Below are 13,601 nucleotides of genomic sequence, written 5' to 3' on the forward strand. Positions count from 1 at the left end.
ATAAAATCAAAGGCTTGTGTACAAAGGAAGGGTTATGTGCTTTCTCCCTCTGCATGACAATGCAGAAGACTCCTCTTCTAGAGGGATTGCTTGTAGGAATGAAGGAATAGCTTTACTTCAGTGCTCTTTCAGTTGGTGGGTATACTAGCTGGACTGTGTTTGGTTAATTATAGTTACATTACTAAGGGATAAATGCTCCTGCACTCTAACACAAACATGTATGTCCACCTACAGATGATGGTGACAGCTCTCTTGAAATGCTTAGCGTTGTGGACTGCACAGTAGCAGGCTACACGCTAAAGCTACTGCCATCTGCTACAAATGAGCCAGGCATTTCCCTATTAACAGCAGCATATTGCGCTGTACCCTGGTTCCTGGTTCAATCTGTTTTGGTGGGTTGTCTCCAAATCATGATCTAAGTAAAGGATCTAAGAATTAGCACTGTACCAGGAGAGTTTGATGAGGATGTTCTGGCTGGTTGGGTATGCGTATTGCTGACTCCTCACATTTATGGGGGTGCACACGCACTTGTGTCGCAGCCTAATGGTTGCTGCCAACAGAAATAAATCTGAATGTTACTGCAGTGAGCTAATAGGCCATTTCCTTCTGGTCATCTTGTGGGGCCTTTTTTAGAGCTGAAGTTCCCATGCTCTCCTTTTGCTGGCAGCATTAAAGCCTATGCAGATTCAGTACATGTAATCTCAGTTATGACTTGAGTCTTTTCCTGCCAAGCAAACAATCTTCAAACTGCACAACAGTGACAAGAACCTCAGGAAGCCCTTAAGCTGAGGCAAAGGACACTGTATTTATCGGTAACTGTGCCAGCTAACCTGAGGTGGTTTTAAAGCAACAGCCCCTTGAAAGAGGCTTTAGATATTAGCAGTTTATAAAAAGTATCTGCTGCCTTGATGCTCAGCTTGTCTCCAGTTGAGCTGAGCATGTATGTTGGCAATTGCATCTGCTCCCTCTGGATTCCTTATAACCTTTTGACTTTTCTTACCATTTCTTGTTTAAGATTTATGTCCATCTCAAAGAAGGGAGTGGTGCTGATGGGCTGGATGCTTTGAAGAACAAACCGCAGCTTCACAGTATGGTGGCCAAAAGCCTTTGTCAGAACGCCTCTGGGAAGAACTACATCATCTTCACTGGCCCGAGCATTACCAGCCTGAATCTCTTCGAAGAATTTGAGAAGCAAGGTGTGTATCAGGTGACTCACTGGGTTTTAATGATGACAGACCTAGGGGCCCTCCTGCCACTGAATTCAAAAAACTCCCAAAAGTTTGGAGTGAGATTTGAATTCCTTGTCTAGATAAGTTGGTGATCTCTAAGAAAAGATCTCATTTGTGAAAAGGTACTATGCAGTAGCTTTCTAAGGTACTTTCTAAGACTTTCTAAGTTGCTCTTTAAATCTTCTTAAAGTTCAAAATGAGGATGTAAAAACATTTTTAATAAGGGTATTTAAGGCCCTTGCTTTTGTTCTTTGCCTTAGAAATGTGAGGTCTAATCTCCTATATGGCCTGGGGGACTTTTCAAGGGATTTCCTAGCTGCCTGTGTTTTTTCTGTTCCCATTGTGAAAGACTAGGGATGGGATGAATCCTTAAAGTTGTGCCTTAGAAGTTCTTGCTGGTTTAATATATGTTAAAGATGTGACCTCTCTAGATGACATTTTATGCCATTGCAAAAGCCCTAGCATGGTTCGCTTTTTTTGCTGGTATAAACATGCCTTGGTGAGACAGTTTTTAGTTCTGAAAGCATAATAAACTCTACGCTGGCAAAAGCACACTTGCCAGAAGAATGTCCATCGATACGGCAGTGTGGCTCTCCCAGCCAGTTTCTTCCTAGTGCGGAGAGTAATCCCAGGACATCCTCTCTCAAATGCCCCTTCACCTTGGGTGTAGAAAAGCCACGTGTTACTTTGCTTTCAGAAATGCTGAGGACTTGTGACTCCCCTTAAATTACAAGCTCCTGCACTCTTGACAGTCATTTATAAGTCATCTCAATGTAACTCTCGGCTTGTTCTTCAGTCAGCACGGCCTTTCAGAGTCGGTATGGTACGTACAATAGATCCTTCGTAGCAGTAAGACTGGAGGCTGCCATTATGAATCATGTAGGAGGAGGCTACAGGGCCGTTTCCCTTTTCAACACACCACTGACAATAGAGCTTTACTTTTGGCATGTTTTCCATTGCAGAAAATTAAACCCACCTGGGGCATTATATTAATGAAACGTGGCCCAAAGCAGGGGGAAAGACTGGAAATTGAGACAATATCTTGATTCTCATTTAAAATGAGAACACCAGTGAGCTGCACCAGTGCTGTAGTTGAGCACTTCAGACTGTGCTGGCACTGAGGGCTGTCTCTGTTGAGCTCCATGCAGGACCTAGCTCCTACATTATTTTAGGTAAGCTGGAAGCTCACAGAGTACAGTGAAATACCACCATATTCTCACAAAAGAGTCATGGTTTCCCAAATGCTGCCAACAGCCAAATGGGAAAGAAGTCAACCATATTTATCGTGCACTGGAGTTTTTCCTCTGAGCAGAGACTGTTCTTTAGTAAATGACTCTTTTCACAGCTGATTATAAGCATTACATTTTTAAGACTACCAAAGCAATGATGCAAAATGTGGGTTCAAAAAAATGTCGAGGATAACCCACATACTCCTAGTACCTGAGATGTGTCAGGTTTAAATGTAAAGACTGACAGACAAAAACTTGACTGCTGAGTCGAACCCTTTATGCTCCGCTGGGGAAGGATAAAGACAATATGGCATGACCCAGTTGGTCCATAACCCCTGTGAAAAACATGCATGGCTACTAAACCAGCTGGGTGTTTATTAGTTACAGATAATTCAAATTGTTCACAGGGGTGAATTATTCATGGTCTTTACACTGAACAGATCATTCAAGTTAACAGTTCCTAGCAGGTAGCAAATTCAGTAACGTCTTTTTAAAGCATGTAATTTTGACTTACTATCTGATATGTTATATATGCTAATGCTGTACTGAGATTTCAGTTTGGTTCATGGTTTGTTATATGCCTTCATGAGATTTTTTTAATGATATTTGACAGCTGCTTCCAAAATTATATTTCAGATCTGGTACCACCTTCCTAGGGGTGAAGCTATGGGGTGGGGGGTGGACACTAAGATAGCAGGTTTATTGGCTTTGCAAAATAGCATGGCACTCCTATATAAAGATGATCACAGGGAGGACGTGAAGGTGTTTCTGTTTAATAAGGACATGGGATTGTCTGCATTTGCCATGAGTTACTAGGACCTAGCTCAGAGGTTTTGCAGGGGGATGTTGAACTGGAAGGACTATGAGACAGTTGGAGAGGTGAGATGCTAGAGATGTCAAGCAGTGGTGAAGTCAGTCAGAGCCCTGGAGGAGATGGTGTTTACTGACTCTACTGTAAAGCAGCTAATGTATTGCCAGCACCTGCTGGGATCCTACTGCACTGGCAGTACATTTAGGGAGAGGCAGGCAGAGAAGCCTGGACTCAGCAGAGAGATCTCTCTAATGTATACACAGTCGCCCTCAGCAATGACCTTAATGCTTTTTTGGTATGTGGCTTAGCCAACTAAATCTGAACAGGGCCACACCATGACCAAGAAGTGTCATTAGAGCCTGTTGAAGAGCATCTATGCTGAGGTGCTCATGACAGTTCAAGACCCATTCTTAAACTGATGAATTTACTTTTCTGGTTCAAGAAAATTTAGTTTCTGGGCTAGAGCAGGATCAGTGGGAGAAAGATCCTTTTGAGAACTGAAAAGAAAAAGAAACTGGTATTGACCTTAACTGCTTTATGTTGTTTGAGGGGTTTTTTGTAACTATCAACAGAGAAATATGGGGAGATTTAAATAAGCTAACACTTAGAAACTATAAATTTTTTGGGAACCTAAACTGACATTTAACGGAACTAAAGGAGATTCTGGAAAATCTAGAAAGAGGCACCCACTAAAAATGTATTAGTTCCTCTCAAAATTCTTGATGAGAAGGACTGGGGGTCTTGGTAGCCGGCAAGTTAAACATGAGCCAGCAGTGTGCCTTGGCAGCAAAGATGGTCAACACTATCCTGGGCTGTGTTAACATGAGTGTAGCCTCATCCCTGTAGATCAAGGGAGGTGATTACTGCCTCCTACTCAGCACAGTTTTGGACAACGCCCCCCAACACAGGAAAGGCATTGATAAACTGGAGTAAGTTCAGCAGAGGGCCACCAACCTGACCAGGGGCTGGACCACATGCTCCGCTATGGGGAGGGAACAGCGCTTGTTCAGCCTGAGAAGAGAAGACTTCAGGGAGGACCCAACAGCAGCCTTACGCTACCCTGAGGAGGTTATTGAGCGAATGGAGCTGGCTCTTCACGATGGTGCATCGTGGAAGGACGAAAAACAACAGACATAAACTGAAACAAAAGAAGAAGTTCAGACTAGGTGTAAGGGTTTTCCTGAGGACAGTGGAGCAGGAAGCCCAGACAGGTTGTTCAGTCTCTGTCCTTGGAGGTTTTCAAGCGCAGACAAGATAAAGCCCTGAGCAGCGCTGTCTGACCTCGTGGCTGACCTTACTCTGAGCAGGGGATGGGACTAAAGACCTCCCGAGTTGCCTTCCAACCTCAATTATCCTTTAATCCATAGGATCCTGTGATCCTATGAAGACTTTTGTGGAACCTTAACTATCATTTGCTTTTCCTAACCCCAACCCGCACATGCATTACTGCAAAAACTGCAGTGTTCTTTATGGTAAGCCTGCTGTGTAGCACCTTCACTATACCACAGTAGAGAATATGTGCCTAGTAATATAAAGGGATATCGGTGAACATAATTCTAAGATCTTTGAAGATACCAAAAGCTGAGAAGACTTCAGAAAATAAGACAAGGCACTTTGATCTTTTTCAAAATCAGAAACCTGAATAGACCTCTCTTTTTATTTTTCAGGGGACATACAAAGCATTTTTTTCTCTGGCCTCTGAATAGAACTGGAAACCTGCACTGAAATGCCCCAGATTCTCTTTTCTGCGAGCAGACAGCTGTCATTGTTGTTTGCTGTGACATTCATTCATAGTGCACATCTTTTTTTTCCCCCTCTAAGCACTAGTGTTGTCCCTTACAGAGGACAGCACCTCCTAAAGCCCTGTGTCCCATGCTTCCCTTAAACATATGATCCCCAAAACTCCCCTTTGCACTTTCTGAACCAGCAGGAGCCGCTGTCCCGCAGAGTGGCTGGGGTTGACAAAGCCGCAGGAGTTGCCAGCCTGGGAGACCACGGCACTCCCACAAGCTTTCCAGGATCCTGCAGCTCCAGCACATGGACTAAAGCAAGCTCTCATCTCCTCCACAACAGGCCCCCCAGTTGCCCTAGCTCTGACTTGATCCAGCGTTGCATGCAGGATAAATGATTGCAGAATGTGTATTTTTAGAATCATAGAATCATTAAGGTTGGAAAAGACCTCTAAGATCATCAAGTCCAACCGTCAACCCAACACCACCATGCCCACTAAACCATGTCCCTAAGCACCTCATCTACATGTCTTTTAAATACTTCCAGGGATGGTGACTCAACCACTTCCCTGGGCAGTCTGTTCCAATGTTTGACCACTCTTTCAGTAAAGAAATTTTTCCTCATGTCCAATCTAAACCTCCCCTGGCGCAACTTGAGGCCATTTCCTCTCGTCCCATTGCTAGTTACTTGGGAAGAGACCGACACCCACTGACACCCTAGTTCAGTTTGCCTGAACTAGCTTGAGCCTGGCTGCCTTTGCAAATGGTACTAATGAAGGTGTGGTGAAACAGGCTTCAGCACAAGCTCTCCAGGGCCTGGAGACCCTGGGAATGAATCTTGGGTGACTACATCACATTTCCTCATCTTTGCTAAACTAGCTTAGGTGTATGCATTTATATTGCAGTTACAGTTTAAGAAGAGCAGAGGAGGACAACCTGTCTCTGTTGACTCCTGTGTATGTGGCAAACACCTGTTGTGATTCTGATTTAATTACACACAAAAACTTCATTGAGCCAGATGGGCATAATTTTTATTGCTTCTATTGCTATAGCAACTGGGTGGTTTTAGAAAACTCTACAGATTAAGGGTGTCATCTGTGATAAGAGACGCTAATAAATCTGCAGAAGTGTTGCACTTTTCTAGGCTGTACAGCAGGCAGGTTACATGGTGTGTTCCTGAGAGAGGAAATGGTTCCCATTATTCTGTATGAGGAGTGAAACATCTGCTGGAAGCTTTCTGCAGGCTTATTGCCTGAGCTAAAGGAAAGGCTACAAATAATTATTATGGGATCTCAGAGATGGCTGTTGCTATTTTGAAGCTCTAGCACAATAATGTATTTATTAGCTTGGTTTTATACTATTGCCGTCTCCTGGAGAGAGTAAGTATCACCTGTCAGTGAGCCATAAACTTTAGGCAGCTAAGGAAATTCTTCTCAGGCTTACTTGCTATCAGAGCACAAAGTTCTTAATATTGGCTAGAAGAAAGCTTTCTAAAAGTTTGCTATGATAATGCCAAAGTTTGCAGGTACATGACCTACACTGTTTGTGTACCTTTTAGCGAGACAAGAAATTTAAAAAAAAAAAAAAAAGGCCTTCCACTGGAGGTGCAGTTCCTCCTGTATTGATTGTAAGCCTGTTGCCATCAGGCTTTTCTCGTTGTCTTTTGTGGAAGGAACTTACAGATTTCCAGGGACTGATTCATTCATTAGAAATAACTGATGGAGTGCGCATTTCCCCCTTCAGAATGAAGTTGCCCCATTGCTGTGTTGGTTGACCTTCTTCTGATGTGAGTGTCTTAAATTTCTGATGGAAGAGCCTTAGCTCCTTGTAGACCTGCCCACAGCAACTGGACCAATTAATGAGTATTAGCAATTATTATATTAATATTCCTGTAGTATCTGTGAGCTGTTGAGGGGATGCTCAGCATGCCAGGCAATATACGAACCAAGGACAAAGGCTGCACCTGCACTAAAGAGCTTTAGGTCATTCCGGAAAGACAGAGGCAGAAGAGCCACATAAATCGAAACCCAGAGATAACATGCTCAGGGGAAGCCAGACACTGTAGTCTGACTTAGCGTTTCCCCTGGGAGTATATCCAGTTATCTAGCGTGCAGAATTCAGCATGATGAAAAATTTGATCAAGCAGACTTAGCTGACAGATGAGCTTTAAACTACCACAAGCCTCAGCTGCCATATGAAAGATGTGCACAAATGTCACCTGCTTCCATGCCCATCATTTTTTTTTCCACTCAGGTGGGTTAACGCAAAACCAAGGGACACCGAGGAAATTTCCATCCAAGATTTCCTTGAGTTCAATTAATTTGATCAAGAAGATCTGCTTCTCTTGGACTAACAGAAACAGGCTGTTATTATTTCACAGCCTAATGACAAATTCAAGCATTGTCATTATTAATGTTGTTTCCAAACCTTGTTTGTGCCCACCTGGCTGCATTGAGATGTGTTTTATGGTGTTAGATTTTATTTGTTGCCTCTTTCACATATGAAAGGCCAATTTTTTTTCCAGGCCAATGTTAAACATGTGAAGACTATTAGATTATAGATGTTATTGTTGGGAAGATACCCTGAATTCTTCTCCTTGTCATTTCATCATGACGGTGCAGGAGGTGTCAGTACATTTCATCAAGAGAGTAGGCTTTCTGCACTTGTCTCGGTTTCCAGAGACATTCATGTAGGACACAAATCTGTGGTATTACAGGAGAAGGCCAGTTGGCTAACATATCTGTTGGACTAGAAAGGTGTAGGACAAGCTTTTTCTCTAGTCAGGTCATTCAGACTTGCTCCACTGCTCTTGCTTTCTGGGTCCATGCAATGGCTCGCTGATGGGGAATGTTTTTGTTCACGTGCAGAGATCTACTGCTGTGGGTTGCTGAGTGCCAGGAAGAGTGACTGCACAGGCCTACCTCCATCCATGCTGAACAACCCTGAAACTCCCCAGTCCAGAGGACAGTACAGAATAAGAATGAAGGGAAACATGTCCTTGATCTGCTGGTACAATAAAGGGCACTTTCGTTTTCTGACCAACGCCTATTCACCGCTTCAACAAGGTAAGCAATATTCCTACTGCTCATCTGGAAAGTCCACATGCGTTATGTGACAAGGCAAAAGTCAAGATAATAAGCCTGAACAAAGAGCTTGATCATAATATCCTAGATAAACAGTAGCGATAGTGATGACTTCCCTTTTGTGTCTTCCTACAGCTATTCTTTTTTCCCATACAAAGATTAAAAGCCTACTGCTAATGCAGCCTCCTTTGCTGAGCTGGTGGAGGCAGTGTCCTTTTGGGTATAAAGATTATATCTTCACTGATGGTCAGAGAAGGGAAGAAGGTGGTTGTATAACACTGTTCTAGCCCATTTGCAAAGCATCTTGTAGGATTGCTGCTACAGGAAAATTAATAAACGTTATGATGTAGTTGGAACTCTGAGCAGATCCTACAATTCATTTATCTTATGCAGTAAAAGCTTAGTCACAAATGTTTTTTTGCCAGAACTAAATATGATTAAGGCTTCCTGTTGTATGTTAAATTGATTTTAGCAGTTGATGAAAAGAAACCAAAACAGATAACTTGGATAGTTCAAATAATTGCAAAGAGCTTCTTGATACTGAAATCTTTTCCTTTTTGAAAGTATACAGATGGTTTTAAGAAGGTTTGGAAACTTCTGTAAGATGCAATATGATTAGCTAACTCTTTGAAATTCATCTTTCAGTGAAAACACTGCTTCAGTTTCTTTTCATTTTTATTATTCAGATTTATGTGTAACTGCCTGAGACAAATAAAAATAATCTAAACCTTTAAATGTAAAGCCACCAATTCAAAGGCATCTTGTACGCTCATGTTCTGAATCCCAAGTGACTCTCACATGCGTGTACAGGCCACAGAAGCAAAGTTAAGGCCTTGAATTACTGTATGGTAAGCTGAGAAGTTGACTTAGTGTGGTATTCAGTGCCTTGCCAGAAGTCTCATTACCTTAGCAAAGCATGGCTGATCCCAAGGAATTCTGCTGGGCACTGCAGCAGAGCGAGGACTCGGTGACTTGGATGGACCGGTGTCTGAGCACAAATGCTGAAAATATGTAAGTGAAGGAAGTATGACACTTTGGGGACCCTGCTGAAGCCAGTCCCTGGAGCAGTGTTGCTCCCCATGAGGGGCGTTCGCCATCAGGATTTGTGCTATTATTTCCCTTGTGCACTTTGCTGGATTCAGATTATTCAGCTGCACTAACTGGGCAAGAGTTAACACTACACATCACCTGGTTTTTATAGGCTAGCACGGAGCCTTCGGTTATAATTCATAAATATTACTAGAAAAATACTCTGTAAACGTCAGTGTTAACTGCCCTGTTAAAAGAGAGGGCAAAAGCAGACTGCGCTGGCAGCATCCTTTACAACCAGCGCATGGAGGTGTGAGCTGTTATGCTTGTGATTGACCTTGGGTCTGTTTTGGCATAGATGGGATTGTAGGTTGCATGTGTGAGGTAGTTTAACGTCCACTGATTAGGACCTGTGTGTGTGATGAGCAAGACCTGCTCAACACATGGCTCACCAAATGCTGGCTGGGACAGTTGACATAGTTCACGGTGAATCAGAGCAGAAAACAGAGACTGGCTTTTTAAAGAGTGGCGCTGGGGGGAAGAGAGTCTCTAGTGGAAAGCTGGGAACAGATGGAGACTCGGTAGGAAGGCAGGAGACCAGATTGCCTGCCTCTAATTTGGCATCTCTGAAGTCAGTGCAGCAATGCTAATTTAAACCAACTTGAAGCTGGACCACCAAAGTCTCCTCTAAGGCATGTAAATATAGAGGAGGAAGAGCTTGCCTCCTTGAGGCAAGCTGGTAGCACAGACCTGCTGAGCAGGTCCCTACCTGAGAGGAGGTAGGGACAAAGGGTAATAAAACCCACGCAGGGTAGTTGGACAGAGACTGGCGCCAGTGGGATCACCTGACAATGCATGGTACGTGTTTGCACTTGGTTGAGCATAAATGTTGGCAGGGGTGGAGGAGGCTGTAAAGAGAAAACCTTAAAAACAGAAGGCAAGAGATGGACAAAATAAAACTTAGAATGAGAAAAGAGGTGGATGTAGCTAATAATGAGCTATTTATTGCAATTTAAAGGAAAGTCGAGAAGGTAAATCTTGCCTGTACTCAGAGTGCAAATCCCACCCAAGCCAGAGGCACTAGGAGGGCAGTACACTTGTCAGAGCTGATCTATGAATACTATTCCTAGATGCAGCAGGTTATTTATTATGGATGTTTTTAACCAATGTGTCATAATACATCATCTCAGATGCTAAAGGATGAGTCTTATTCCTTTAGTCTTGCAAAAATGTCCTGCTTGCTCTGCTATCAAGTATGAAGTTCCTGCCTAGAACAAAATTCAGTGGGGTTTTTAATTTCCCTTAAGCTTTAACTTGAGTTTAATTTTTCCTTGTGCCTGTATTACAGAAGAACTGAGAAGCCAAAAGAGATTGGGACCCCCAGAGAGTAAAAAGTTACCCTATTCTAAAGCAGGTGATATATGTGCTGGCTCAAACCTCCCCGTCTGTGGGACAAGGCTGCATTTTTGTTTTTCCACTCTAGATCCGGTGCCCACTTTCCTAGCATCTCCATTACTATGTTCTAGAAATAACTACAATCTTTTCTATTTTTCATATGAAGCAGGATGGAGCAGGCAGCAACCTCACTTGCTGCATAGCAGGATGACCAGAATGACATCTTTAGCAAAAACTTGTTGAGCCCCAGATCTTTTTAAGAAGTAGCTTCTTTCTAAGAGCTTTCACAGCTGCTCTTCACCAACGAGCTCTACTTAAAAGCTAAACGGACAATAGCTAAGGATAGAAAACAAAGCTTGGGCCACATATGCAAGGACTAAAGAGCTGCAAATGGCGTGTGGGCATCTCTCAAGTGACTTCTGAGAAGATGGGAGATGTTGTGGGGGCATTGCAATTGTATGAAGCTGTATAAGTCCCTGTGTGGTTCTTAACCCAGGAGGAGCTGGAGTGAGGAGTGTCTGGTGACAGTCTAGTTTCCTGAAAAAATCAGCTTGTGAGATTGGCCCAGAACTGAAAAGTCTGAGGAAGGAAGCATAACATTAAAAAGTATGTTTCAGGACAGGGAAGCTTAGGGTTTTAACTCTAAATTTCCACGTGTCCTTTGTGAGACTACATTCAGGGGGTTGTGTCCAAGTATGGTGAGAGTGGGGATGGGGCCGGAGGACTCTGATGGGAAGACCTTGTACATTAGACCTTGTACAATGCTGACTGTCTGCAATTCTGATAAAGAACTGTAACAAATCTAAGTGCTGATAAAAAGCCATATAGCACTTGGAACATGCAGTTATATTATGTTATGAAATCTCAGTGCTTGCCAAGGTGGATGCAAGTGCTAGTATTACTGAGCCTCCATTTTTAAAAAAACAGGATTCTAGCTCCTAAAGTCACAGATTGGCTTAGAATAAGTGTTTGAGGAGACAAACATATGTACACCTTTGTCTTTCTGCTTGTTTCATTTGGGGTGGTATTTCCCAAGCTTTGCTTGATGAGCATATAGCTTAAAAACTTTAAAAAAAAGTTTTAAGAAAAACAAAACCAAAAGCTGATGCCTGTCTGCGGTGGCAGCGTCGTGGCTGGCAGCTGGCACCCCTTCTAGCATGCAGGCAAAGGCAGGCCGCGGCTGCAGCGCAGGCGGTGTGTTCCCTGGAGTGCTGCCAGGGACGGGAACACAGCGATGCTGGGGGAGGACCAGGAGGGGAAATAGCTCATCGGATGTGCCAGTGAGTCAGCTGGCTTGGGACTGCTTGCCACAGAGACCTGCAGCTAGGAACCACCCAGCTCTGGCAGTTGTCTTCCCTGGAGAGGTGGCCTATGGCTATGAAACAAGCCTAGGAAAGGCTATAAAAATTATGTGCGTATAAAGCTATTTATATTCTCAAAACAGAGCAATGTTACGTGGAATAGAATAGAAAGTGAGAGGGAGTATATGGTACCCACATAGCTGCCACCACAATGCATTTTTTTAAGGATTGTGAATACAAAGCAAATTGCAAAGGAAATATAAATCCTCCAAAGGAGGAGATGGGGAAGAAAGAGAAAAGAGGAGAGCAAGAGGAGAAAGAAGGGCATTTTTTTGTAAAACGCTGGCACCAGGAACATACATACTTACCCTTTCCTGACCTGCCCAGGTGGGATGGCAAGTGATTTTGCAGCACTGATGCAGCAGGCTGGTGGTATATCAGCCCTTTTTACTTCATGCTGGCCAGATTTTTGTAGGACTCATTAAAAGGATCAAAAAAGCACTATAATAAGTATGTGAAGGTAATGAAGGATTTATTTATTTCATTGTTTTTTTCCTCTCCCCTCGGGCTACATTTACACCCAGCTTGGGGAGGCAGAGGTGAAAGGAGAGTGTACTGAACAACTTAGAGGTGATATCATTTTGGACTCTTGAAAAATCAGACTTGAAAGACCCCAAATAAATTGCTCCATGGCTCAGCTGTAACATGACATTTAGTCTGTGTCATAAGTCTTGCTTCAAAATAGAGCCTGCCAGGGCAGCACAGGGGGCTTGACAGATGTAATGGATGGAATGAGACTTCCAGCTGAAGCAATGAAATGGTGAAGTCTGTAATCAAAACGTGAGGAGCATTTTAGGGATGATTGTAAAACAGTTGGCAGAAGGAAGGCAATGAGTGTTTGAAGGCTTGAGAAATGAGAAAGCCGGGGATTGTACCTGTACTGAAACAATGCTGAGAAAGGATGCAACCAAGCCTGTGCTTCTCTAGACCTGGAGAAAAATAGCGTTGTGCCTGGGGGAGAGCAGGGATCCTCACTAGACAGTGTGCCGTAGACATGGAGCAAGAGATGGTCCATACCCTGGAGTGCTGACCATCAAACCCTGTGGGGACATAAAGTCAAAAGTTACAGAACAGACTCCTTAATAAAGTACTACAAGTTTGTTTTACTTATCCTTCCCTCCTACAAGCAGCTTCCCCTGGATGGGGAAAACACAGAGGAGAGGAGGAACAAATCGGAGAAGAGCTAGAGGAGTTTCTTGGAAGAGCATTGGACTCATAAATACTGCTGTAGTGTTGGAGAAGGCCAGGTCAAAGATGCACCGTGTGAGGAAATGGGGCCTGTTTTTGGAGTAACCTGCTCTAGGCACCACATTTTTGTCTATGCAGAGAGTGGTTAGTAGGTAGCTGCAGAGGACTTGTTGCCTTACAACAGATTTCTGCAGTAGGCAGGATAATCAACCCCCACAATGAGCTGAATTACCTAGCCAGCTGACCAGGCAGGGCAGGGAACATCACTCGCAGGCCGAGAAATGTGTGCTTAGCTCCACTGAGCAACCTAAGCGTACATCTGAGCTCTGGCTCCCCGCAGCAGTGAATCAGGCTGCTTGTCATTTCAAAGATACTGTGGTTGTGGCTCCTTCAACTCACCCACCAGCATCACCTCTGTCATGACTGGGTTTAGCCAGTTGGCTCCTTCTTGTTGCATTTTCTTTTCTTCGTCAATTAGCACCCAGTGGAGTGGAAGTACTGTTGCTTTTGGCCCCCATGGGTGGAGATAAGCAAAGGATTTAATTT

At 43.5% G+C, this 13,601-nt stretch overlaps 1 protein-coding gene across 1 annotated transcript in view; it reads left to right on the top strand.

Moving 5' to 3' along the window:
• Positions 1–13,601, top strand: part of PGBD5 (piggyBac transposable element derived 5) — a 69,079-nt gene that overhangs the window by 49,630 nt on the left and 5,848 nt on the right. The window contains exons 4-5 of the mRNA XM_076334086.1: positions 1,016–1,196; positions 7,867–8,064. Of these exons, the coding sequence (XP_076190201.1) occupies positions 1,016–1,196; positions 7,867–8,064 (379 nt within the window). The remainder of the gene's footprint in view (positions 1–1,015; positions 1,197–7,866; positions 8,065–13,601) is intronic.

This window comes from Aptenodytes patagonicus, chromosome 3 (genome assembly GCF_965638725.1).
Source record: "Aptenodytes patagonicus chromosome 3, bAptPat1.pri.cur, whole genome shotgun sequence".
Lineage (NCBI taxonomy): Eukaryota > Metazoa > Chordata > Aves > Sphenisciformes > Spheniscidae > Aptenodytes > Aptenodytes patagonicus.